Below are 23,766 nucleotides of genomic sequence, written 5' to 3'. Positions count from 1 at the left end.
GGAGGCAAATCCCACCCAGCACATACACATACACTGGGAAGGAGCTTACTTGTCAATAATATATTTGATGTTGTCATGCATGCTCTGGTCCGTCCGTCCCTTGTACGGCTGAATGTGAAAGGCCACCTGTGCACAGAGACAGGAGGATGGATTTTCAGTAAAAGCACCAAGTATAAACGAAAGAACCTGGAGAAGACGGAATGTTTCAAATTTGGAAAATGATCATCTTGGTGAAATTTGTTTCAATTGTTGTTATCTGCTAATTGTGTATAGCAGCTTTTAGCTAACTAAAAGCTAAAAGCTGCTATACAGCTTTTAGCTGCTAAAAGCTAAAAGCTTTTAGCAGCTTTTAGCTAACTAAAAGCTGCTATACACAAACTGCTATAGACTATTTTCCTTACTGATATACTGTGTTGTAAATAGTCTTTCTAACTTCAACATAAATTAACATTATGCACACTTTTAAAAAAGTAATCTATCTAAGCTGCACATTCCTGATCATGAGTCAAAACTTCCTCTAATAGCTACACAGTATTTTTATGTGATAACCTTGCACAACATAGCATGATCATTATTCTGGTTGTTATTGTCAATCTTCTTTTGTATATGTTGTTTTAGCAATTTAAGGACATTGTGTCTGAACTAGTATATCTGATGCTGCTGTTACTCCTGAATTTCTCTTTGTGGGATAAGAAAAATATTTCTATTCTACTACCATCTGAAAAACAGTAAAAATAGCTGGCCTCCACCTTCAGTCCTTTAATGCAGATCTCTGAAGAGGAATAAATACACACCAGTGTGTAAGCAAACTCAGAATTCCTCATTTTTTCCAAGGAGTAACAGAACCTACGTACCAACTGATCCCCACCCTGGGATCTGTTTACCGTAGTCATATCATACCATAGTAAACTGTTCTTCAATCCAAGATAATGTGGTTCTGAGTGGTAAAAGCCAACACAGGGTCTTTTCTGGGTCAACAGATACATGTCATCACATCACCCCAAACATCTGTTCAGACATTATGATACACAGAGAACATCAAAACCTTTTCTAATATTCCACCTCCTTGTTGTTTTTGATTCTAAATCAATGTTGATTTAAGTGTAACTGAAGCTGGAGGCCAGATGTTCTGAACCACTGGTTGAAAGTCTGAGGCTCTCGCTCTGAACAACTGGACCTGCTGGGATCACAGCTGAAGCCAACCAAACCATCCAACTCCCACAAGATCAACAGTGAGGGGACAAGGGAACAGTAGAGGGGCAGTAATAGAAGATATACAGTAAAAATGAAAGAGATGCAAATTAAAAATGGTACGTTTTAAGGCACAAGTGAGTGTGATCAGGATGGATGGAGACATTAAGCAACCGACCTGCAGCTAAAAATGGTTCTACAAAGTAAAGTCGTACATTTCTTTCTTTGCACTTCACAAGTCTGGTCTACTTTGTGTTAGTTTATCACATAAAACCCTAATAAAATACAAAGAGATTGGAAGTGTTAATGAGACCAGATGTTAGAAAAGTGTAAGGGGTGTGAATACCATTACAAGACTCTGTGTATCAGAGTCAGCATCAGCCACAAGCTGATCAGAACCAGAGTTCAGCTCAGGATGAATATTTCTGAGGAACAGAACAGAGAAACAGAGAGCCTCCATCCCACAGGGTCAACCGCACACGCACACTGTATACACTCCGTATGTGTGTGTGTGTGTGTGTGTGTGTGTGTGTGTGTGTGTGTGTGTGTGTGTGTATATATATATATATATATATATATATATATATATGAGTAATAATAATGACTCTCAGCCTGTTGTCTTAAGATACCAGGAGCCACTAAGTTCTGCTGCAGCTGCAAACAGAGAACATTCACTGCCCACCGCTTCCTCCAACGGAGGTTGCAAGGTCCTCATAAACAGTTTCCATGGTAACACAGCAGAGTTTAGAGCTGGTGCCCAGGCCTGGCAGCTGCTTTACCTGGTGTGAGATCATAAGATCATGATCCTGTTTGGTTGGATGAACAGGTCCAGCTCTCAGGGACATCCAGGCTCCAGCTGGATCCTGTAGTAGTCCAGTAACTTCCTACATCACTGATCAATGTTAGAGCTGTAAAAACGCTGCAGTTTGGCCTGGTTGAGCGCTACTCAGTGCCTTCAGAGCTTTTCATGCACTGTTTTACACACTCTTAAGTGTGGAAGTTGTTACTGGAGGGAAAAAACTTTTTGTCTTTATTTTAAATGAGTGGATCGCAGTGACAGCTGTTTCACACACATTTTGAGCAGCAGGGGAATTCCATCAGTTGTATTGTTATACAGTCCCATCCAGAACTCACTGTGATGCACTTTGTGTTCTGACATGTTTCTGTCTAACTGAATTGGTTTTATTTAAATGGAGTAGTTCATATTATTTAACGTACCATACTGCTACAAATACACCAGAGTTAGCAAAATGCTAATTTCCATCCCTAATCCCATAAAACAAACAGCACACAAAAACAACATTAATGCATTATCAGAAGAAATACATGAATAAATACAAACTATGTGGGGTTGGGAAAACCCATTTTAGATGCATAAGTCAAATTGGTGGTGTGTTTTAAATTACAAAAACTGAAAATAGTAACTGTAACAGGAAGTTTTTCAAAAGGTAGCTAAGGTTCAGTGATGAATTAATTTAAATTCAATTCATTTATATAGCACCAATTCAAAATCAAATATTGTCTCTCGGCCTGTCATGATAACAACATTTGCTGGACGATAAATTGTTCACTGAGAAATAATTTTTTTGTAAAGTACCTTGAGACAACTAGGCCCGTCACAATAATCAATAAATCAAATTAATTACATGATAAATTAAAAGTAAAACAACCTCAATAATTTCCATTGGCATGATTTATCATTTATCTCTTTTATTCCCCTCTTTCTACCAAAAACTGGACTAGACCTTATTTGAAGGAAAATGTTAACAAAGACTTCAAAATTCATTTTATTTGTTGTTTTGTTTATTTATTTTGGATATTTAAAATGTCTTCCAATGTTAAATGTTTATTATAATTTAAAGTTTGCTGATCTTTTACAATGTGCTCTTGCATTATTATTTTGCCATTACCATTATATTACTTAAAAATGGTCTCAAAACAACAATATCATTGTTTATCGCAAAGGGTGATAGGTGGCGCTCTCGCTATGGTAACAATCAACATATTTCAGCTCCTATGACCAATAAAAGGTTTTCTCCAAAAAAGGAAGACTTTCTAAATTGAACCTCACGGCTTCAAATCTGGTGCATCAAAACTACTGACATTTGGATGAACAAATGATGGGTCTCATTTGTTTTAGTAAAACTGAGGCCAAATGATTAGAGGGAAGAAAACCATGGTGTGATCACAGAGCTTCATTCATTCAGTAAGTAGTCATAAGGTAAAAAACATACCGGTTGTCTCACCAGTTACCTTGATGCTGTGTCTTTGGGCAGCATCCATAACAGCAGGAACCAGGTCCTCAGTGGGCTCCCCATGGTCATCTGCCACCCCAGGTGGGTACCATGACAACACCAGCACTCCTACAAACCCACGGCGTGGAGACAAGAGGAGGACTGTCAGAACCGCATCAGACTGGAATAAATATGAGAAACATCAGCGCAAACCTCAGTAACGTGCAGTAAAATCAACTGGAAAATGTTCTCTCTGTGTCATATGAGCGTCACAAGGCCTTCGTCCTCATATAGCATGCCATATTCCTCCTGGGGGCGCTGTAAAGCACTACACTCACTCGCTTCCTGCAGTTGGACAGAGCGGTCTCCGGTCCGCTTGGCGTTCACATATGTATTGAATCGCATCAGAGTTCACTTCAACTGAACGCAGACCGAGGTTTGTAGACGGACCAGAGTTCACTTTTTTCATTTGCATCAGAGTTTGATTATGCATTCACACCTCCTCAAACAAACCAGAGTTGGCTTAAAGCCGACTAAACCAGGCTGGTAGAATGCCGTCTTCTCTACCAGGCCACTTTCAGCAAAAGTTGATGACTGATTTTGTAATCCTGCCATCAGCAGCCTCCATATTGACTCCTGAAGCAGCTGAGAGGCTCTGGGGCCCAGAATGCCTGCAGGTTCCCTGGTTGCAGAAGTAAAAACTCAAGAGTGGGAGAAACTTGGTGAGGCAGAGGAGGAAGACTCTGGTTGGCATCAGTTCTAGAAGACCGATCAATGAGCAAGAAAGGGTGGAGTGGTGGTCCGAATCATTAGGAAAGTGAACCAAAAAGTGTTAGAAAAGCCTCTCTGGGAAAATCTCTTCCAGGATTCTGGAATGATGGAGCAGAAGGAGCTGCTGAAAGGATCATGGGAGTTTGGAAGTGGAGAGGAATTATGACCAGGTGTCTAAGGTATTTTGTGGTGGATGCTGCGTTACTAGCGTTACTAGCATCCACCACAAGGACGGCTGAAACATGAGCTGTTCCCAATTCTGTGGGCGCCTGGAACTCACTGGAGGAACGTTTAAATCCCTCCAGTCCTGGGAATGCCCTGACATCCCCCAGAATTAGCTGGAGAGTGTTCCTATGGAGGGAAACATTATGGTTTCCATAGTGACCCTGCCTCAAAAAAAAAAAGAAAAAAAAAAGAAAAGGTGAATATAAGTAAGATATAATTCATATTTTTCATCTGGCTACCTTAGCTATCTGGAAAATGTTGCTATTTAAAGCCAATAACTGAATAATGGTTCTGGGTTTCCAGACTGCAGGTTCTGGTCCTGGACCGGCTCAGTCTGGACAAATGGGACATTTAGTTGAAATGTTTTCCAGATCTGAATAAATATGAAATACATTTTATCTTCAAACTTTATTTTTAAGATAAAATTGCTGAAAAAACCCCCAAAACAAAACAATCCATCCGTAGAAATATTTGGTATAAATCCAAAGAGAATTTTAATATTTGTATTTGTAAAACATGGCAAAGAACTTGGAGCTCTGGAAATTACAATCCATGGAACAAATGAATTGTCCCTGTTGGTTTCTTCAGTGGTTGGTAGAACCTGGATCAGATTGGATCCAGGTGTCTCGACTGGATCGTGTTTTTCTGACGACAAAAACCCATCAGACCTCTGATAAAACATTATAAAAATCCATGGAGATGATTTTTTTTTTTTTTTTTGCTTACATATTCCACTGCTGATGATTTTAGCAGAACTGTGGGTTCATCCAGAAACCGAACCGAACCTCCCAAGAAGCCATGCAGTGTTTACCTGAAGCAGCCGCTTCGATCTGCGCCATATGGGACTCCAGCACCTTTGGGTCCCTGGAGCTGTAGGGCCCCAGCTCAGGGTAGAAACTGGAAGCAATGTCCTCCGGAGGAGTGTGTCTGCCCTGAGCGTGGCTGGCGGCGATCTTCGGGTCCCAGTGGGGCACCAGCGGGTGATCCCAGTGGATGTACTGGTTGTCCATGCTGGGGGAGCCGTACCACAGGTAGTAGAAGATGTGGACGTCGTAAAAGATGCTGGAGTCTCGGTCGGATTTGGTGAACACCACCTTGGTGTCGCTGCCGCCGGAGCGGAACTGGCCCGGCGACGCCAGCGCGTCTCTCCCGTCCGGCCGCTTCCTGTCAGACCTCTCCCCGGTGAAGTCCATCCCGGGCGCCAGGTCCGAGAAGCCGTCGCTGGGCTTCAGCGTCCTGAGCCCCATCATGGTCCCGAAGATGAAGAGTGTGAAGAGGAAGAGGGCGACGATGGCCTTCCTGCGCATCCGCGTCATGGCCGCTGTCCGTGGTGCTGCCGCAGGAGAACACAGCGCAGTCCGCCGCCTCGTCGCGCGCCGCGCTCACCGTTCCCCTCGCATCAGCAGATCGCCTCCCGCGTCCGTCCCGGAAACAGCCACCAGCCGGGCCCCCGCTGGCCTGTCCCCCATCGAGCTGCTGCGGTCCGTCTTTCTGTCAGGGAGGCTGCATTTGTTTGTGTGACGGAAGCGGCAGGGCGGATTAAGGCCGACCGGAAACAGTCAGCCAGTGGTGGTCGGTTAATGGAGGAAGAGGAGGAGCTTCATGGCATCTATCTCTGAGACACAGTATCTAGTTTCTGGTAAGTATTTTGGAAATTCACACACAGACATTTTGTAACAGCTACCAACCAACCCTGTTCTCCTCTACCACCACAACAGCTGTTAAACAGAGAATGTGGACTAGAAATCATTTTTCTGTCATCATTTTGTTGCCCCTGTTCAGCGCCCACTAAAGTGCCCTTTAATTATAAGCTCCAAGTCTTTAAGTGTGGATGACATATTTGCCATCACCCTAATCTTGAATTACTTTAGAAACTTAAAACCTTCTTTTTCTCTATCATGGGCTATAGTTCAACCATTTTAATGAGAAACTCATATGTTAAACACTCATTTAAAAAAATAAAAGTCATGTAAAAAAATCAACAACAAAATCAAACCTGAATCTGGAGATTTCTTGTGTTTTAAAACTGAACACTGTCTTATAACTTGAAATAATAAACTAGCAATATAACTGAACATGTCAGTGCTGAAGGAATGTGAACAGAAGGGGATCTGATTTCACTGAATGTACAAACTGACAATATGTTTCCTTCAGGTAACTGAAGAACTGGGAGAATGTGACTTTCTCACACCAGTATGAGGGACTGAAGCCAAATGTTCACCATTTTGTAAATGATGTCAATAAAAAAAATAAACAGAGTTTTCACACAAATAAAAATATTCCTGCAAGAGTGACACTAATCACCTCTCCTACAACCTGTTTATATCTAGATGTGTTTCAGGGATTCATTTTCTTCATTTGAGGGAAAAAGAAGCTCTTTACTTTGAAATATGTTGGTAATCTTTTCTGAATTACAACAACACACATGTTAAATTAATTTCTTCCCTGATGTGACTGTGATTCAATACAGTCAAATATCAGCTTCTAGAGTTTAGGGTTATTAGGGCTGAAGTTGATGGAACTCTTACTAAGTCAACCAAATCCAGAGCTGAGTTTTCATGATATTTTAATGGGAAGTTACCTTAAATAGCTGTGCTTTTTGCTCTTGTGTAATTTAAAGATGCTCCTAATTTTTGGGAAAAGTTTCCAACCTAGAATTGGAGAACTGACTTTTAGAAATCCAACCACTGTCAGCATCCAGGCTGCAGTTATAGAAAACAAAAACTGAACTTTTTCTCCTCCTGGTGGCGAGATGCAGCAACTTCACCTTAAGGTCTGATTAAAATAACAAAAGCGCATCAAATTTAATGGGCTTTCAATATAACTATTGTATTGTGATGACTGATGACTGGCTTTATCAATTGGAGGAAGACATAATAATGATGTGTTAGACTATCAGTAGGAAAATTCCTGGCAGCAAAGCATAGAAACACACCAGGATAAACAAATTATTAAAGAAACTAACTGAACCTCACAATGAAAGACATTCAGTTGGATGAAACATTTTAGGCATCCCTCAGTGGTTTACTACACACAAATTACTAAAGTTTTTCTTTTTTTACTGTTGTAACCATTAAACAATCTCCCCAATGTGTCTCCATCATATAAGTGAAGACACTTATATGGTGGAAAAAGAAGCTCTTTACTTTGAAATCTTTTGGTAATCTTTTCTGAATTACAACACACATGTTGTTGTAATTCCATATATATGGTGGAGACACCACTTACATTGTGTCTCCACCATATAAGTGGAGACAAATTGTTGATGTTACCATTATAAAGTAAGTATTGGCAAAGATCAATGTAATTTTCACAGGTGGCTGAAAGTAACTAAAAAAGTTACTTTTAATGTAACTTAGTTACTTTCCAAATCAAGTAATCAGTAACTTAAGTTACTTTTTCAAGGAGTAATCAGTAATCCGATTAGTTACTTTTTCAAAATAACTATGCCATCCCTGCACACTGTACATAAAGCTAAATGCTAAATAATTACATGACTGAATTGTTGAAACCATAAACTTGTTTTTAATGAGATTAATAAATAAATCATTGAACTCTTCCTTTTTTATATATATTGTTGTGGCATTTAGAAGTAATTTAGATAAATCTGACTAAAATCAAGAGAACATTTACTTAACTTCAACAGTGAGAAAAAAGTTTGATGTCTTTTTATTTCATGTGTATGTAATCTTCTGGTTCCAACTGTATTAATTCCGTGTTTTCTTTTCTTTTGGGGATCAATAAAGTATTTTGGAATCTAATTCCTACAGAGGCATATCAGCTGAATGCATCACACACCAACAGATCTGGTCCATCTTCCGACAGGGAATCTGCTGGATTGGAAAATGTTGGAAATCTTCCAGTTAAATATCAACTGGGATCACACAGAGACAGATGTATCAGTAAATAGGACACTAACTTTAAGTTAGTGAAACAAAGCTACGCATGTGAGCGATAATGGAATTTTGGAAGATCTTGATTGATGCTTAGATGTGAAGCTGATCTTATTCACGGATCTTAACTTGGCAAAGGTCTAAAAATCAGCCACTGTTCTTTCACATCATGTCTGCATATTTACAGTTTAACAATAATTACCCCACTGTTGCCAACTCAGCAACTTTCTTGCTATATTCAGCAACATTAGACAAAAAAACAAAAAAAAAACAAAAAAAAAGCATCGGCCAAAATCAGAATGGACTGACCAGATATTTTTCAGATCGGTAATCGGACAGAAAACCAAAAGTGTTGCACCCCTGTTCTTTAGTTCTTCATGAATTCAGACACCAGTCCTGAACAGTGTGTTCATGGCTGCAGACAGACTACTCACCAAGGGTCACACATTTGTAAAGGGTCCACAGTAACAGGTTTATTTGATTCAAACTTAAACTGTGAATCTGAACACCATTTGGTGACTACAATGTCCAGCTGGAAGGTGGGGGGCAGAGCCAGTATGGTTTATGGTGATCTTGGGTCAGCGCTCTCTAGAATAGGAACATTGAATGATGGTTTAAAAATAAAATAAAAAAAAAATCCCCTCTTATTTCCAGAATGCCCCAATCACACAGAGAGGACAGGAGACATCATCCATGTTGTACATTTGTTTTTTTTCCCCACAAGACCACAAACAGGCCAATGACAAACACTTTTCACCATCCTCACATCCCGACTGAAGCCATTGTAACAATTTACACAATCAGGCTCTAAAAACAGAGCACATCACCTCATATATACAGCCTCATCAGTCCCGTTGATCCTTTACAGTATTTACACATGTGCAAAACAACTAAATACAGTAAGTCAGAAGGAAAGGGGCGTCTAATAACAAAGACCTGACAGGAAGCCATGTCTTCTTCCACGACGTCTTCTCCAGAAGGTGAGCAGCAGAAACATCTCTACCCATCATCCTCTGCTCGATGGGTGGCCTACTTTACTTTAATCTTTGCTGCTTGTACTGAAAGCCGCAGTAAACGTTGCATTGTCCGAAGCACCAGATGTCCTGCATGGAGACGTGTAACTGAATGAGAGAAGGAATAAAAGGCCAACTTGGAGATGAATGGAAGGAAATTCATTTTTCTACCACAGCAAAGGAACCGCTAACACTGGCTGACCTTTCTGGCTTCCTGTAGAAATATGTTGAAGTATTACATTTAATAGAACAAAAAAGGGTCTCCAGCATGATCCTCTGCCAAGTTCTGCAACAACCTAACAGGCTTTGGATTAGCTGCTAAGGAGATTGATCCAAATGGATTACTGGAAAACTGAGAGCCAAAGGAGATGCTGCGCGGTGACGGGGAGACGAGACCGAGTCAAACAGCAGCTTTGTGGAAGGAGAGTTCCTCTGGCTCATGGAGGAGCCCCCACCCTCATGGTTAGGGCTGCTGCAGCAATACAACACTGTCATCAGCCGATCCTGCATCGCAGTCCTCCACATCACGCAGCAGGGACAAATACAGATTGCTAAATAAAAGTGCTTTCACTGCGTCCCGGCATGTTGAACACATTCAGTCTGGAACGGGCTCAGACGGGATTATTCATGTCGCTGCCGCTACAGGACAGGCGGCTTCTACTTCACATTATCAAGCAGCTTCTGAAGAAACACTGGAGTTGGAGAGTCACTTTTTTAACCTTCATGGATCATTCGGATCTACTGCAGCTACTTACAGGCTCCAACGTTGTGCTCAGCAAAGCAACTTGGACTCTTCAACCTGAGGCTAAAAGAACCAGCAGCTTAAACCTCTTCACCAGGAGAGAAACTCTCTTCTAGAGATGCACTAAGAAACTGGCTGGTGAACAATTTTTTTGTCCTGATCATTGAACTCACCATCAGAAACCCAGGCGGTGAGGATTATGTTTGTTGTTACCATAAGATGACTCAAAGTCGGCCATCTTCTGGGTCTGTGTTTTAAAATCTGGTCAGAAGCAGTAGATCTGTTTATATTTTTTTTAACTCGTCCACCGTATTCAGTTCTGTTGCTCACATTGACCTTGGAGGAGATTCATCAAACTGGTGAGGTAAACTGACACTGAAGACACCTGGGGATGGGAAGAGGTCAACAGGTAATGGGAAGACTGACAGTAGCCATTTTATCCTCTGGAGCCTTCAGCCTTGTTCTGGTGTGGCAGAAGATGCATTTGGGAATGTTGGGCTTAGGGCTGTAACGATTCGAGTACCTCGATTATTAAAATTCCTTGAGGAAAATTTGGGGTTAAGCCAGTGCTTCTCAATTCCAGTCCTCAGTGACTCCCTGCTCTGCATGTTTTACATGTGCCTCTATTCCAGAACAGCTGATTCAAATTATTGCATGACTATCAAGAACTGCAGAGGGCTGTTAATCACCCAGAGATTCAATTCAGGTGTGTGGCAGAAGGGGAACACCTAAAACATGCAGGGCAGGGGAGTCGTGAGGACCGGAATTGAGAAACAGTGGGTTAAACCCAAACATAGCGTCATACTACTGTGACAACAACCGTCACACAAGTGGGTCTACTAGTGCTCGTCACCAAGAAGTGACGTTTTCTGTCCTCCAATCAAAGGTTGTGTGAACCAGTAGCTCCACCCTGACATTGCCATTGTCCCATAGACCTACAACTGTATGCATCAGTTGTATTGATTGCTTTTACAATGTAAATGGACAAAAGAACATACCAAACTACATCAACCTGTGCCATACCACTCTGTGGAAACAAGGCACATGGTACCAATGAAAGGTAGGTATATGGAAAGCCAAACAGTTTTACTTGTTTGTTCTGAAAAACCATTAAAAACACAAGCTTTGGTGAGCACAACGTTAAGGCTACATGAGAGCAATAAACCTGAATGATCTGGTCTAATCTGACACGCTGAGTGATGCGTTTAAGGCTGGGTGGAAAGAAAAGTGACTGTCCTGGAGCTTTATACATTCTGGTCAACTGGTTATGGGTGCATCTGAAGCCAGTCAACTTATCTTCAAGTTTGCAGTTCAGAAGCAAAGAAAGAAGCATACCAAAGATGAGCTCTTTTGGCTGGATGTCAGCTGATAAAAATGATTTCCACCCACTCAGGCAAACCAAGCAGCTAACAAAGGAAAAACAAGTCATGTTCAAGCACCAACATTTGGTTTTGTCCCTGCTTCTAAGAGCACGGAAAAACACCGATATCAACAAATACCACCATGATGAATGTTATTACCTGAGCTTTCGAAGCAGAACTGAATCTGACGCCAAAACCAACTCAAATCTTGATGATTTGAATGAAACGAGTTTAGGCAGAACCTACAGAGGTGGCTTCAGAACACAACCCAAACACAGAGGTGGGCCCTTTGGCTGGATGTACACAGTAAAAATCACAGGACACCGTCTCATATTGCATTTTGTAGTTATCAGCACCGGGGTCATGGTGGTATTTGGAGACAAGCTGTGAAGTCTTGGCCGTTCTTTTCTGACTTTCTGGGTGATTGTGTTCTACTGGCGTGTGAGAGAAAGCGGTGGCTGTGGTGATCTGGATGGCCTGAGACGACGCTGCGTTCTGGAGCAGCAGCAGCAGCTGTGGGTGTCGCACCTCTCTCTTTCAATATAAAGACACAGCTAGTAGAAGACTGGATGCACTTGGACACAGACTGAAGGTCTGACCAAGCTGCAACTCGTGTATTCTCATCACTCCCTCGTTATTTATTTCCATGGAAAGAAGGATGGGTTAAGAGCGAATGAAGAGATGTGTACATGTGCTCGATGGGAGTTCATAATGCCATACACACACGCACGCACACACGCACACGCACACACACACACACACACACACGTCTATCACGTGTCCCAGTCTAACTCTCTGCAGGCAATCCGGACCAGTCTGAGCTCCAGTTCAAAGGCGTCGGGCCGCTCCTGGGGGTTGGCTGACAGCATCTCCCGGATCAGCTGCTTCATGTGGCTGTTCATGCTTTTCTTCCTGGCCGGGATCAGCAGCTCCATCTTTGGGTTCTCCAGCAGGGCCTCGCCCAGCGGTACGATCTCCGAGCCCTGCTGCACGTAGCTCCCTAGCAGCTCTTTCTGGGTCTCCACGTCCACAAACGTGATGCGCTCTACCATTGCCCAGAAGATCACTCCTAGAGCAAAGATGTCAGCCTTGGCTGTGTAGTGGCCTTCCCAGACCTCCGGGGCCATGTAGAAGTCCGTCCCGCATGCCGTGGACAGGAAGCATTTGTTAACGCTGGCCGGCTCCTCAGGGTTGAGCCCTGAGGCAGAGCAGACTTTGCTGAGGCCGAAGTCTGCCACTTTGAGGGTGGGTTCAGAGGAGCCGGTGGGTGTGCACGCCTGCGAGATGAGGATGTTGTCTGGTTTGAGGTCGCGGTGTATGATCTGGTTGCGGTGCAGGAAGGCCAAAGCGCTGCCCAGCTGCAGCATAAAGCTGGTGTTGGTCTTGCGGCTGGGCTTACGGGACAGCAGGTAGGCGTTCATGTCCCCTCCATCGCAGAAGTCCATGACGAACCACAGGTAGTAGGCACAGCACGGGTCAAAGGTGATCTCCCCCTTCAGAGATGTCTCCACCAGCTGCAGTACAAGACAACAAGAAAACATCTGGTAACATGACAGCAAACTGAACAAAGAGGAGGAAGAACCTGAGTCAGGCCTCTGTCACAGGTGGTCTGGATGAAGCTGAACTCCAACTGCACATGGGTTCAATATCCTCCGAGTTCAGTGTGACCGTCCAATAACTAGTAAAAGCTTCATTGTCTGGTCCTTTAAAATGATTGTGATAGAATTTGCAGCCATAATTTTTACTAGTAATTAAAGATGTACTCATTCTAGGAAAGACATTTAGTCTGCCTGTGTGGTCTGTGCCAAAACTAGACTATTATTTTATTTGCTTTCACTGTGCCTTTTTGCAAGTAGACTATAATTTGTAAACAAATCATGTGGGTAATCATCCTTGCTCCTACTGAATAAACAATGGCAGGACAGAGCACATACCTAGAAAGAGCAAACTTTGGATATTATGCTTGCTATGTTTTTGTTGTGCGTATATGTGCTGTTATTTTATTTCAGTCCCATCAGTACATACAGTACTGAGTAAAATTTTTACACAGCGCCCTGCAACAGTGGCTCGTAAAATCTAAAAAGACATTTTTTCTGTAGTTGGTTCACATCAAGGCTGATCTGTATTCACACCTGAGGTAAGTGTACCAGAGTTCATTTAGAAGCTGATGGAGACCACCTCAAAAAGTGGGTGTGGTTCCGGATGTTTGGTCTGCTCCAGGGTTTACTTGAGTCTATTCACACATGCACAATGTACAGACGAATGGGGGAAATAAACTCTGGTCCATTTAAAGTGGAGCAAATGTGTCAGGAGGATACACCCTTTGAGTCTAGTAGTTTACCTGGTTAATAAAATATGAGTTCAGCTAAAAACTATTCACACCTTCATTGTTAAACCTTTTTACCAAGTTAGAATCATAAGTTTTATGGTAAAATGGTAAATGACCTGTACTTGTAACAAGTCCACAGGATGTTAGAATAAAAGGGGGAAGAATTTAAATGCACAAGCTACAAAAATTTGGAAAACTATTATTCTCCTTCCATCTCAATAATGCATTGTTTGTGTTGCTCCATCACATAAAATCCAGATAAAATACACTAAAGTTTATAGCTGTAACATAATGAAATAAAATAAAAACTTCCAAAGGAATGAATACAGTGTAATTTACTGTTGTCACCGATGTGCACTACAAAACTAATCTGCTCAATGTAAGAAAGAGGCCGCTCCTGGTGGAACAAAAATGGCTGCCAGTTGTTGCCATAATCCATGAGTGTCCAAAGAGAATAGATGGCCGTTATCCTACGGTTGTAGCAGTTGCAGAACTCCACCTCTTTATCATTTGCTCTTCTGAACACATGTCCTGGAACATTACAGTGTGCTAAACGAGAGGGAAGGAATTCTGGGAAAACATCCAATGCTGGCACTGCAGAAAACTAAATGAATGCTCTGACAATAGACCACTGAGCTGCTGAAAGGCTGGAATCAGGCGATTGAGGCTGCTGTCACGCAGCGGGGAGCCACGGCAACATGACAGGCTGCAGACAAGTCGACCAGAGAGAGAAGCATCCCCATCCCCCAACAGCCCATTGATCTGAGGCAACAGACTACACATATATATGAAGTGATACTGGTACATTTAAGCAGCGCAGCAAACCAGTCATCTGAAAAATACACACTAGCAGCTGCGCCTTGCAGACTGGTCAATGAGATGTTTAAACAATGCAACCTCAGCACAAACTAGTTTAAAACCAGCTCAACTAGCTTAGTGAATACATTAGTGCACTACGGTAAGTATAATGTTGAAATAAGATTTAAAAACTAAAATTAAAGGGTACATTCACACCAGCTCTGTTTAGTTCGCTTTAATCAAACTCCAGTATGTTTTCCTAGAATGTCTGGTTTGTTGGGGGTTGTGTGAATGTGTAAACCAACTCTGATATGGACACAAAAAGTGAACTCTGGTCCACCTTCAAACCTACATTTCAGTTCGGTTGAAGTGAACTCTGGGCAGTTCAAAGGCACAAATATGAACACCACATTCTGGATAAATACAACCAAAATAAACATGCAAGCCTTGCGCAAGAAATGGCTCACTGTCTTTTACCAAAAACAAAATAGAAATCCTACAACTGATACAATTTGACACAAATGAAACATTTTGTGAAGGAGAAAGTTGTGATCAGTGTCTTCTTCAAGGGTTTTCATATCGTTTCATTCAGTGGTTTTGATGCAGCTCTCACAACCCTACTATAGATAAACATTTTGGATAATGGATGGCAAATAATATTGTATACATTTCCAGACAGTAGAAACCCTTAGCTGCTGCATGAACTCTGCATTCTCACCTCAAGGTAGAGCGGCGAGCTGGAGCCGTGGTTCATCCTCTGTGCCAGCTGGTCCCGCTGCAGGATACACTCCTCCAGGTGGATGACGTTTGGGTGCTGGCTCTGAATGCTGCTCAGTGCCCAGAACTCCCTCAGGGCCAGTTCCACATTCTCTGGAGAGTGGCAGCGGATCTTCTTCACGGCCACCCGGGCCCCCGAGCGCTTCACTACTGCCTCATAGACCACACCGTAACTGCCGCGCCCCACCTCCTGGATTAGGTCGTACTTGGGCTGGCTGCTTACCATCCTTCCATCCTCGCTGTGGAGAAACATGACGGGTCTTCATCTCATTACAGGAACACTTAGCAAGACTACAGTGATACAAGATTGGAAAAACTGTACAGATGATTTACATGGTTTGACATGAAGGAAAGGCCTGCCATGGTATGCAAAATCAACAGGATAAAGAAGATGGTGAGGAAAACTAAAAGATCTTCATTTAAAAACAGAAATCTTCACTTGGAAGGTAAAGTGAACTTTGGGAATTTGTTCCTTAATTTGGTCTCAATGTCACTAAATCTCTGGTAGCAATATGATTCACAGATCAGATGCCAAACTGAAGTCAGACACAAAGTGAAAGGTCTGAAAGGAAACAGGACTTCCTATGGGGGCTGGGGGTGTTAGCTGCTCACTATAGGCTTAGTAATGAGGTGATATCTCACATTGGAGCACCAGGAGCCAGCTCACAAATTTAAATTTATAATTTGTAAACAAAGTATGCATTTATACAAATATTCATTACTTTAGCTACAACTGATATAACTAAACTTTGATGTATACTTAGATTAAAATTCATATAGAATTTCACATTCAAATTCATAATCAAAACAGCCGTTGTATTTTTGTAATGATATAAATTTTCCTATACTGTTTTTTTTTTAACATCTCTTAAGGTAAAGAGATGTTGCTCTTAACCTCAAGAGTGTGACAATTTCTCCTTAGCTATCTTTTATCTCCCTCTCATTTAAATTTAAATTCATTTAATAAACATTTACTAAATTTGCCTTACAAATCGCTATGTGGCTCCTGTTAGTTCTATGGAGTAAAATTGCTCCCAGGATTGGAGACCAAAGGAAGAACAGTGGGCAGCTACATGCATCAGAAAAACCCAGTAATGAAAGGTGAAGAAAGTGTGAGGATGATACATTTTTGGAGTTAGAATTGTTTCAGCTACCTGCTGGTAGGACTACGTCATATACCAATGCAAACAATATGTTGAGATTTATTACATTTGACACTAAAATGACTCTGAAAACCTTTAACGATCTGAGCCTAGTTTGCTAACATTTCTATTTCTCCTAATGGTCCTAAATGATTTTAGAGAAGGAACCCTCTGTGGAAGGTGGAATGAGGAGGGGTCATATAGGGGTCGCTGTCAGGCGTCTGACTCCAACCTTATGCCACTTGGATTGGATGGTTCGTCTCCATGCCTCCAAATGTCTGCTTTAACTCTCATGGTGAAGTTAGTTTTAGGTTGGATGTTCAATGTGTTTTAATCGTCTGGAGTGCTTGGTGGTTAAACCCATCTAATAGTGGCAGTACAACAGTCCAACAAGCCTGTACAGAACCACGGAGAGATGATCCAAACTGAAACTAGCTTCACTGCCTGAGTTAAAATGGACATTTGGAGGGTAAGAGAAACTATCTAATGACCATGGCTTGATGGAGTTGGACGTTTGACTCCAACTCCGAACCTCAAGAACTACAGCAGGGGGTTCTTGAGGTTTTACATAAATATATAAAAAACGTGTTTGCAAAGGGAAAAAAAAAGAAAAAAGCAAAAGAAAAAATCAATTATGCAAACAAAACTGTTTGCTTACAGACAGGAGCTCAGTGCTTGGGGTTTGAAAACTATAGTTTGTCTGATAATGCTACCAAAGGACAAAGAAAAGCTTTAACCCATGAGACTGTGGGCGGTTGTACAGGTGAAGCTCTGTACAGCTACCAAAGAGTACGCTGTAAATGAGCAGTCAATAAATGAGCAGCAGAGCTGGTCTTCAGTTTCATAAGGAACAAACTATTACCAGACAAACTGGTTGGATGACTGATTATTTATGATGTTGACAAAGGGCAAGACAAGTCATTACACTTTGCTATTTTGCATTGTGGAAGAGTTTATATTCTGACCTCTGCCTTTATCACAAACAGTCTTATTGCTTTAAACACTGGCTGACAAATCTCCCAGCCACAGTGTAGTGTAAACTGAAAACGGTAACCAGTAATATGTTCCCTGTAAGGAAATGTGACGTATTTAAAAGGTAGCATTGCTAATCAGCACTGGTTGAACACTGGTCTGATGCTTGGGAGTGTACTTTCCATCACCCGGTTTTCTTTTTAGTTCTCTGGTCAGCAGCCAGATTTTTGAGTATTTTCCCCCAAACAATTGATTATCAGTTTGTTTATTAACAGATAGTGCAGCTGATTATAAATTACCTCTACTGTTGGATTGTGTAGGAGGTAACTGAAGCATTGTTTTCATCAAGCTGCTGGAAGGAAGCTCAGAGCCCAAATCTCAACTACACACATTATTCCAGTGATAAAGAACTCATCTTGTACATAATAGTATTAAAATAAAGCAGCCTGTTACACTGCTCTCCACCAAACAACAAGAACTAGGAGTGCACTGATTGCAGTTTTTTTGGCCGATCTCCAATCACCGATCTTTAAAAATCCTGACCTGGTGATACAAATTTATTATTGTCTGAAATGTTGCTAATTATAGCAAAAAAGTCACTGAGTTGGCAACAGTAGAGTGATTATTGTTAACTGTAAACGTGCAGACATGACCTGGTGAGCCGGCCTGTCAGTCAAACCTCTATGACAGGAAAGCAGTAGAGGACAGTGGTTGATTTGTAGACCTTTGCTAAGGAAATTATCAAGCTCATTTTAATTTAACATGCACTTAATTGATTAAGTGCTTGTTGTGACAGGCTTAGCTGGACCTTATGCTTTCCGCAACATTGACTAATTAACCAAAGCCTTAAGAAAACACCCAGAAACTTGGCTGTTTCAGGGAAACAGCCAAGTTTCCCCTGATAGGCTAAAAGGTTTTAGAGCTTTGGAGTCTCTGCAGTTTGCTGCGGCCTTATTTGACTACACACACACACACACAACACACACACAAAGCCAACAATCACTCGTAATAACTTCCAAAACAGAACCATTCCTGCTCTATAGCGTAGCTGTTGGAATTAATGCCTACTTGACCTGCTAATATACACATCAAACATGGCTGTCCTCCCATTTTTAATGTGTTGACCCTGGAGCTCCCAGCTTTGGGGTCAACCATGTACTGAATACCATAGAACAGCCGGCAGACAGACATGGTCCACCATGAGGGTTTAAAATGATTCTTTGTAGATAAAACTCCATGGTGCCGGTTTAATAAGATCCATCTGAATTGGTTGTAAACTGTCCAGATCCATGAGCTAGCATTAGCCCTCACCATGTGATTTCAACTAGTGGCGCTGCAGGCGAGAAGTCTTTTAGAGATTGGAGCAGCTTGAACAAGCAGAGCCACGTTTATATTGGGTTTCATTGTAATTGTGAAGATCTTTACATTCTGTTGTATGGAAAAACATTGTCTTTGATTGGTGACTGAAACTTTGAAACTTTACAGGACTCGTATCCTGAGTGCCTTACCTTTATTTTCCTTGGTAAGTTCTCGTTTACTCCAGGTGGTATCAGAACTAGACATTACGTTATATGAGAATGTTCTACCATGGTTTAGGTGACCTTTTAAACAACTGTTTATTTCTGCTAGCTCACTTTACCCTCCAATCACACCCAGCATGTAGCTAGTCATCATAGCCTGGTTCACACAGCAAGATTCTAAAATCGTTGGCCGATTTTCAAAACCTGAGACCACACACAGACAGCAATAAAAAATCTTAGGCATAATAGGCTTGGTTGCACCGTGTGCGGTGTCCAGCTGCATAGAAAGACCAACACACCACAGAAATATCTCTGAAGATTATCTCAAGAGCCATCATGGTAACTGGGACGTCCTTAAGTTTGTCGGAAGGGGAAATTTGGGACAAAAATCTTGCCAGGTGAGCTAGACACAAGCAGGATGTTTAAAACCTGGCAGGCACTCATGTTCAGTGCAGACTTTTCCTACATGTTATAATAGCTGTTTTTTTAAAACCAGTATGTTTATTATTGCTTTGATTGTTTTTTTTGTCAGTCATTTTTTTTCCTCACCTCTGATTAATCCAGACGCTTAAATGAAAGTCAAATGCTAATGCTACCTAAACTACAGCTAACTTAACTAGCAAGAGGACTCCTACCAAGCTAAAAGTTATGTACATTTTTACCTTTCTATGTGTTTGAAGTGAAGCTGTGTGAAGTTGTGATCCCACTAAGAAAATTGAAAATGGGTAATCTTGTATCAATTTAGATGTAAATAAGTTGCAAGAGAGCAACATAAAATAAACAACTTTGTGATAAATTGAAATCTGGACGATTCATGGTGACTATCCCATACAAAGAGAAAATGACACCCATGATGTTTCAAATTTAAAAGAAATCTTTTGAAACAGAAGAAACAACAGGAATGTTGGATGGAATGAAGCAACACTGTGGACCCTCAGCACATCCAGCTGGTGGTGCTAAATATTAACCCTAATTCAAAAAACACAAAACTAGTTACAAAATTCTCCCCAGTTACAACTTCAAAGAATCTGCACCTATTGAGAGTCAATCATCAATAGTCATATTTCCATCCAATCGTCATGGGAATTTTTTAGCAAACTTTTGAAATGTTGCAAAAAAAAAAAAAAAAAAAAAAAAAAAAAAAAAAAAAAAAAAAAGGAAAATGAAAATTGGACATGCCTTTCCAGGTTGACGGTCCTCCAATCTGTGCTGGAGGTTTGGAACTAAGTCAGTAAATGTGTTTCCATTCCCTGCTTAGCACATTGCCTCTTCCAGAAAAGCCAAAACACACCTTAAGAGAGAGTAAAATCTTCACTGTGATATTGAAGAAATTATTTCAAATTGCGCCATTTCCATCAACCGTTTCTAATATCAATATTTCAAAATGCTCATAGAAAACCCATTGATGGAAACATGGCTATTGAGATGTAACAGACCACAGTGATAATGCACTGGCCCACATGCATTAGTGTGAGCAGAACAAAGTGACAGGTTAAACTACTGCCTACTTTAGGCTGGAGAACTGCTTCTTGACGTTCTTTATCTGAGCTTGCAATAAATTATAATGAAGTTCAGTTGAAAACATTCTTTTTCCCACCAGGTACTAAACCAGGATGTGGCTAATTGACTTTGCATGTGGCTAACTGAACCAGGGTGGCTCATTGTTTTTCTGCTCCCTCCTGCGTTTTCTACAGAGTCTATGGTGAATGACTCAACAGTAAAGGCTCCACTTAAGATAATATGTATAACAAAGCAAACAAGCAACTAGATACAGAACACAGTGACACAATATTTACATGTGCAGATTAAAAGCCCTGCAGGCAGACAGAGTGCCTGGTCAGTCACTGTGGCCATCAATACCAATCCTCAGCAGAACAATGTGACCGTTACATGATAGCACACACATCAAACAGCGCAGCAATCACCACTCTGTTATAATGACACCGTTGGTCACAACAGGTTTATGCTACCTCACTGAGGCCATCATGGCGACATCTCTGTGTGCTCCGTATGCACCACCATCACAATGTCAAAGAGGAGAACCTGTCAAAACCTCGTTTTCACAATGAAAAGAAGCCGAGGGGCAGGGTGTGAGCTGGAGCAGGAGCATGACAGCTAAACACCAAACCACTGACACTCGCGTACTTTAATGGAGACGAGTGGGACAGACCAAAGAAAAAAAAGAACCAACATCCTGATTGAAGTGTGCACCAGATTGCTTGCAGGTTTTTAGGATACAAATCTAGGCCTGTCACAATAAACAATAAATCAATTAATAGCATGATACATTAAAAGAAACTCAAAAATTTTAATTTGCTTGATTTATCGCCTTTCTTTCTCTTTTTACCAAAAAATGAATGATAAAAGTCATCAGTCTGGTGCTTCGGTTTCAATTATCCCTTTTTCTGAAAGATAATTTTGTTTCCATTGACTTCATAATTCTGTTTATTTGTTGTTTCTGTGGTTTTGTTTATTAATTTTGGTTGTTTCAAGTGTCTTCCAGTTCCAGTGTTTAAAGTTTAACAAATTTTTTATCTATCTAAACGTTCCTTAGAATTTAAAGTTTATTGATCTTTGAGAATGTGTTCTTGTCATTATTATACCATTTCCATTATATTACTTGAAAATGGTTTCAAAACAACAATATTATCGTTTATCGCAATAAGTTCTAGGACAATTTATTGTTCAGCAAAGTTTGTTATTGTGACAGGCCTGGTTATGCCAATGAGATTAAGAATAAAAGATTTTAAAAAGATTTTCTTTTATAAAATGTGACAAACATGAAATTTTTAATGCTATTGATTTATTGAATTGTGTTCTTTCATTCCACAATTACACAGTTTTTAGGCTATATGATTAGAATTGATAAAAATTGAATTCTGCAAAACAAACAAGGAAGAAAAGCATTTTGTGTTGACTTAACGGGTCACTGTTTAAAATGAGACATCCTGTCTCAATGGGACTCGGAAAGAATGAAATGATAGATTTACAAATAAAGAACAAATAACCTAAAACTAACAGTTTGTTCCGTGCCAAATGTTTTATCTGTGTCCTAAAATACAGCTGATGTCCTCCAGGACCTTCTAAGGTGGAAATGTTGAGATCCACCAGGGAATTGTTCCTTCATAAGAATACCTAAGCCTTTTTATCATACATACAACTCATTTTACTCCAAGGTCCAACCCAGAGATCCGTAAATCAGGTTTTTACTGACTGACAGATTTCCAGTTTTCTTTGAGGTCTGGCCAGCTGGACACTCTCAAAATCAATGGATTCATTTCCAAATTTTTCCCGAAGACATAAAAACTTTAGCTGTTTGCTCTTATGACTTTTGCATTTTATTGACCTTTCTGGACCACAGTGGAAAACAAATCAAAACAAGCTTTGATGCATGGGAATAAAAATAATCGTTCAGATTCTAACTTCCATAATCAAAGGTCACACACTCAAAGGAAAACTCACCCATTTTAATCCAAGGCTACTGATTTGTACGTCCTCATTTACACTTTCTGTATTAGTTATGCTTTTTAGATGAGATGGGGGAGATTGCTCATTAATATATATATATATAAAATATTATTTTAATACAACATAAATGTTACATTACTAATTCATAATACTGGTTTCGCAATATATATATATTTTTTTTTTTTTTTACCAGATATAACCAACATTTCCACCACTCCTCAGTAATGTTAAATCTGTAAGAGATTAAAAGTGCCAAAATTCAAAATCCAAATTTCAATTTGAAACAAAACATAAAAGTTAGCAAACTGTGGTCCTCCTTAACTGAAAAATACAGGACAGGTGTATTCACACCTTTAGCTGATAGATATGAACAAGATTTATCCAGAAGATGGAGTGCTGCAGGCAGTTCCCTTGACAGACAGCTAAGTGAACAGGCTAATGAGACACTCACCTCGGTGATTGGCTACCAGGCTAACAGCTATGTGGCCTGGCCCCTGGCTGCTAACGCGAGCTAATCATGTTAACAGCAGCTAACAAAGAGTCCAGCTTGCTCCAGTTCGTTCACAAATCTGGTTCTGCGTTAGCGTCGCCTCATTTAAAACCAAACATGCTCATTTCCCCTTACACTGACCCAACAGTGGCGAACAGAGGAGCTATCCATGCTAACCACAAGGTGTTGACAGTTTATTGTCCTGTGTACGTGCGAGTGCTATCAAGCAGCGTACACACCTGCAAGCCGGGTTGCCAGGTACGCACAGCAGACAAGACAATGGTGGACGTACAGCGGAGACAGAAGAGGTTGACCGCATGATATCAGGTCATGAGGCTCACCTTAGAGTCGCTTCTCGGGGGTTCATTGGTGGTCTACCTCACTCCCTCTGGCAGCCATTACAGCTGCACACACTCCGCTCGCTCAGTCAAGCCGACGAGGTTGTGTCAAACACTGGACGTCAGAGCGTGCAGCTGCTGCGCTGCGAGGTGCCGTACAGCTCACCGCGTGAGCAGCTTGAACAGCTTCCGGTCCCTTTCAAAGTAAAACACATTCGCAGTTCTATGTTTAATTTTAAACTTACGCTGCGCACGCTGTAGCATTCAAATGTATGTATTTCTATATGTTTAGTTAAAATTTATTTTAATCAAAAGATGTTTTTCTCAATTGCAAGGCAACAACTCAGTGTTATGGTTGGGCGAAAGTTTTTTTTTCTGCAGCTTGACTTTTAGTCAGTACAGTTAGCTTTATTTAGCATCTTCCTCCCAGCAGCAGCCTCCCCAGACCTAACTGTCACTCACAGATAGAATACAATAATATGCACACCTGCATAATATTCTC

General features: G+C 41.0%; 2 protein-coding genes and 1 long non-coding RNA gene across 4 annotated transcripts in view; 1 reads left to right on the top strand and 2 right to left on the bottom strand.

Moving 5' to 3' along the window:
* LOC103142382 (glycoprotein endo-alpha-1,2-mannosidase-like protein) overlaps positions 1–6,039 on the bottom strand; it is a 7,622-nt gene extending 1,583 nt beyond the window's left edge. The window contains exons 1-3 of the mRNA XM_007558416.2: positions 5,233–6,039; positions 3,445–3,554; positions 50–126 (exon numbers count right to left, since the gene is read on the bottom strand). Of these exons, the coding sequence (XP_007558478.1) occupies positions 50–126; positions 3,445–3,554; positions 5,233–5,737 (692 nt within the window). The 5' untranslated portion in view covers positions 5,738–6,039. The remainder of the gene's footprint in view (positions 1–49; positions 127–3,444; positions 3,555–5,232) is intronic.
* Positions 1–10,623, top strand: part of LOC107836922 (uncharacterized) — a 16,722-nt gene extending 6,099 nt beyond the window's left edge. The window contains exon 2 of the long non-coding RNA XR_001662898.1: positions 10,471–10,623. This is a non-coding gene — a long non-coding RNA (uncharacterized LOC107836922). The remainder of the gene's footprint in view (positions 1–10,470) is intronic.
* On the bottom strand, positions 8,766–23,766 carry pdik1l (PDLIM1 interacting kinase 1 like). 2 transcript variants are annotated; one of them, XM_007558417.2, is made up of 4 exons: positions 23,752–23,766; positions 23,268–23,460; positions 15,276–15,573; positions 8,766–12,944 (listed from the first exon to the last, which is right to left on the bottom strand). In XM_007558417.2, exons 2-4 carry the CDS (start codon positions 23,291–23,293, stop codon positions 12,204–12,206), a joined length of 1,065 nt encoding a protein of 354 aa, XP_007558479.1. In that variant the 5' UTR covers positions 23,294–23,460; positions 23,752–23,766; the 3' UTR covers positions 8,766–12,203. The 2 variants fall into 2 exon arrangements, with proteins under 2 accessions (XP_007558479.1, XP_016529968.1); XM_016674482.1 differs by lacking the exons at positions 23,268–23,460; positions 23,752–23,766 and adding an exon at positions 22,888–23,159.

Source organism: Poecilia formosa, unplaced genomic scaffold (genome assembly GCF_000485575.1).
Source record: "Poecilia formosa unplaced genomic scaffold, Poecilia_formosa-5.1.2 Scaffold96, whole genome shotgun sequence".
Classification (NCBI taxonomy): domain Eukaryota; kingdom Metazoa; phylum Chordata; class Actinopteri; order Cyprinodontiformes; family Poeciliidae; genus Poecilia; species Poecilia formosa.
Note: the sequence above shows the minus strand (reverse complement) of the source record. Positions and strands in the feature narration are given on the sequence as shown.

Coding starts and splice junctions, on each gene's coding strand:
- pdik1l (XM_007558417.2), bottom strand. CDS start 23,293: ATGAACCCCCGAGAAGCGACTCTAAG. Junction 15,574..23,267: donor CCCCGAGAAGCGACTCTAAG/GTGAGCCTCATG, acceptor GTTTCTCCACAG/CGAGGATGGAAGGATGGTAA. Junction 12,945..15,275: donor GCTCGCCGCTCTACCTTGAG/GTGAGAATGCAG, acceptor CTTGTACTGCAG/CTGGTGGAGACATCTCTGAA.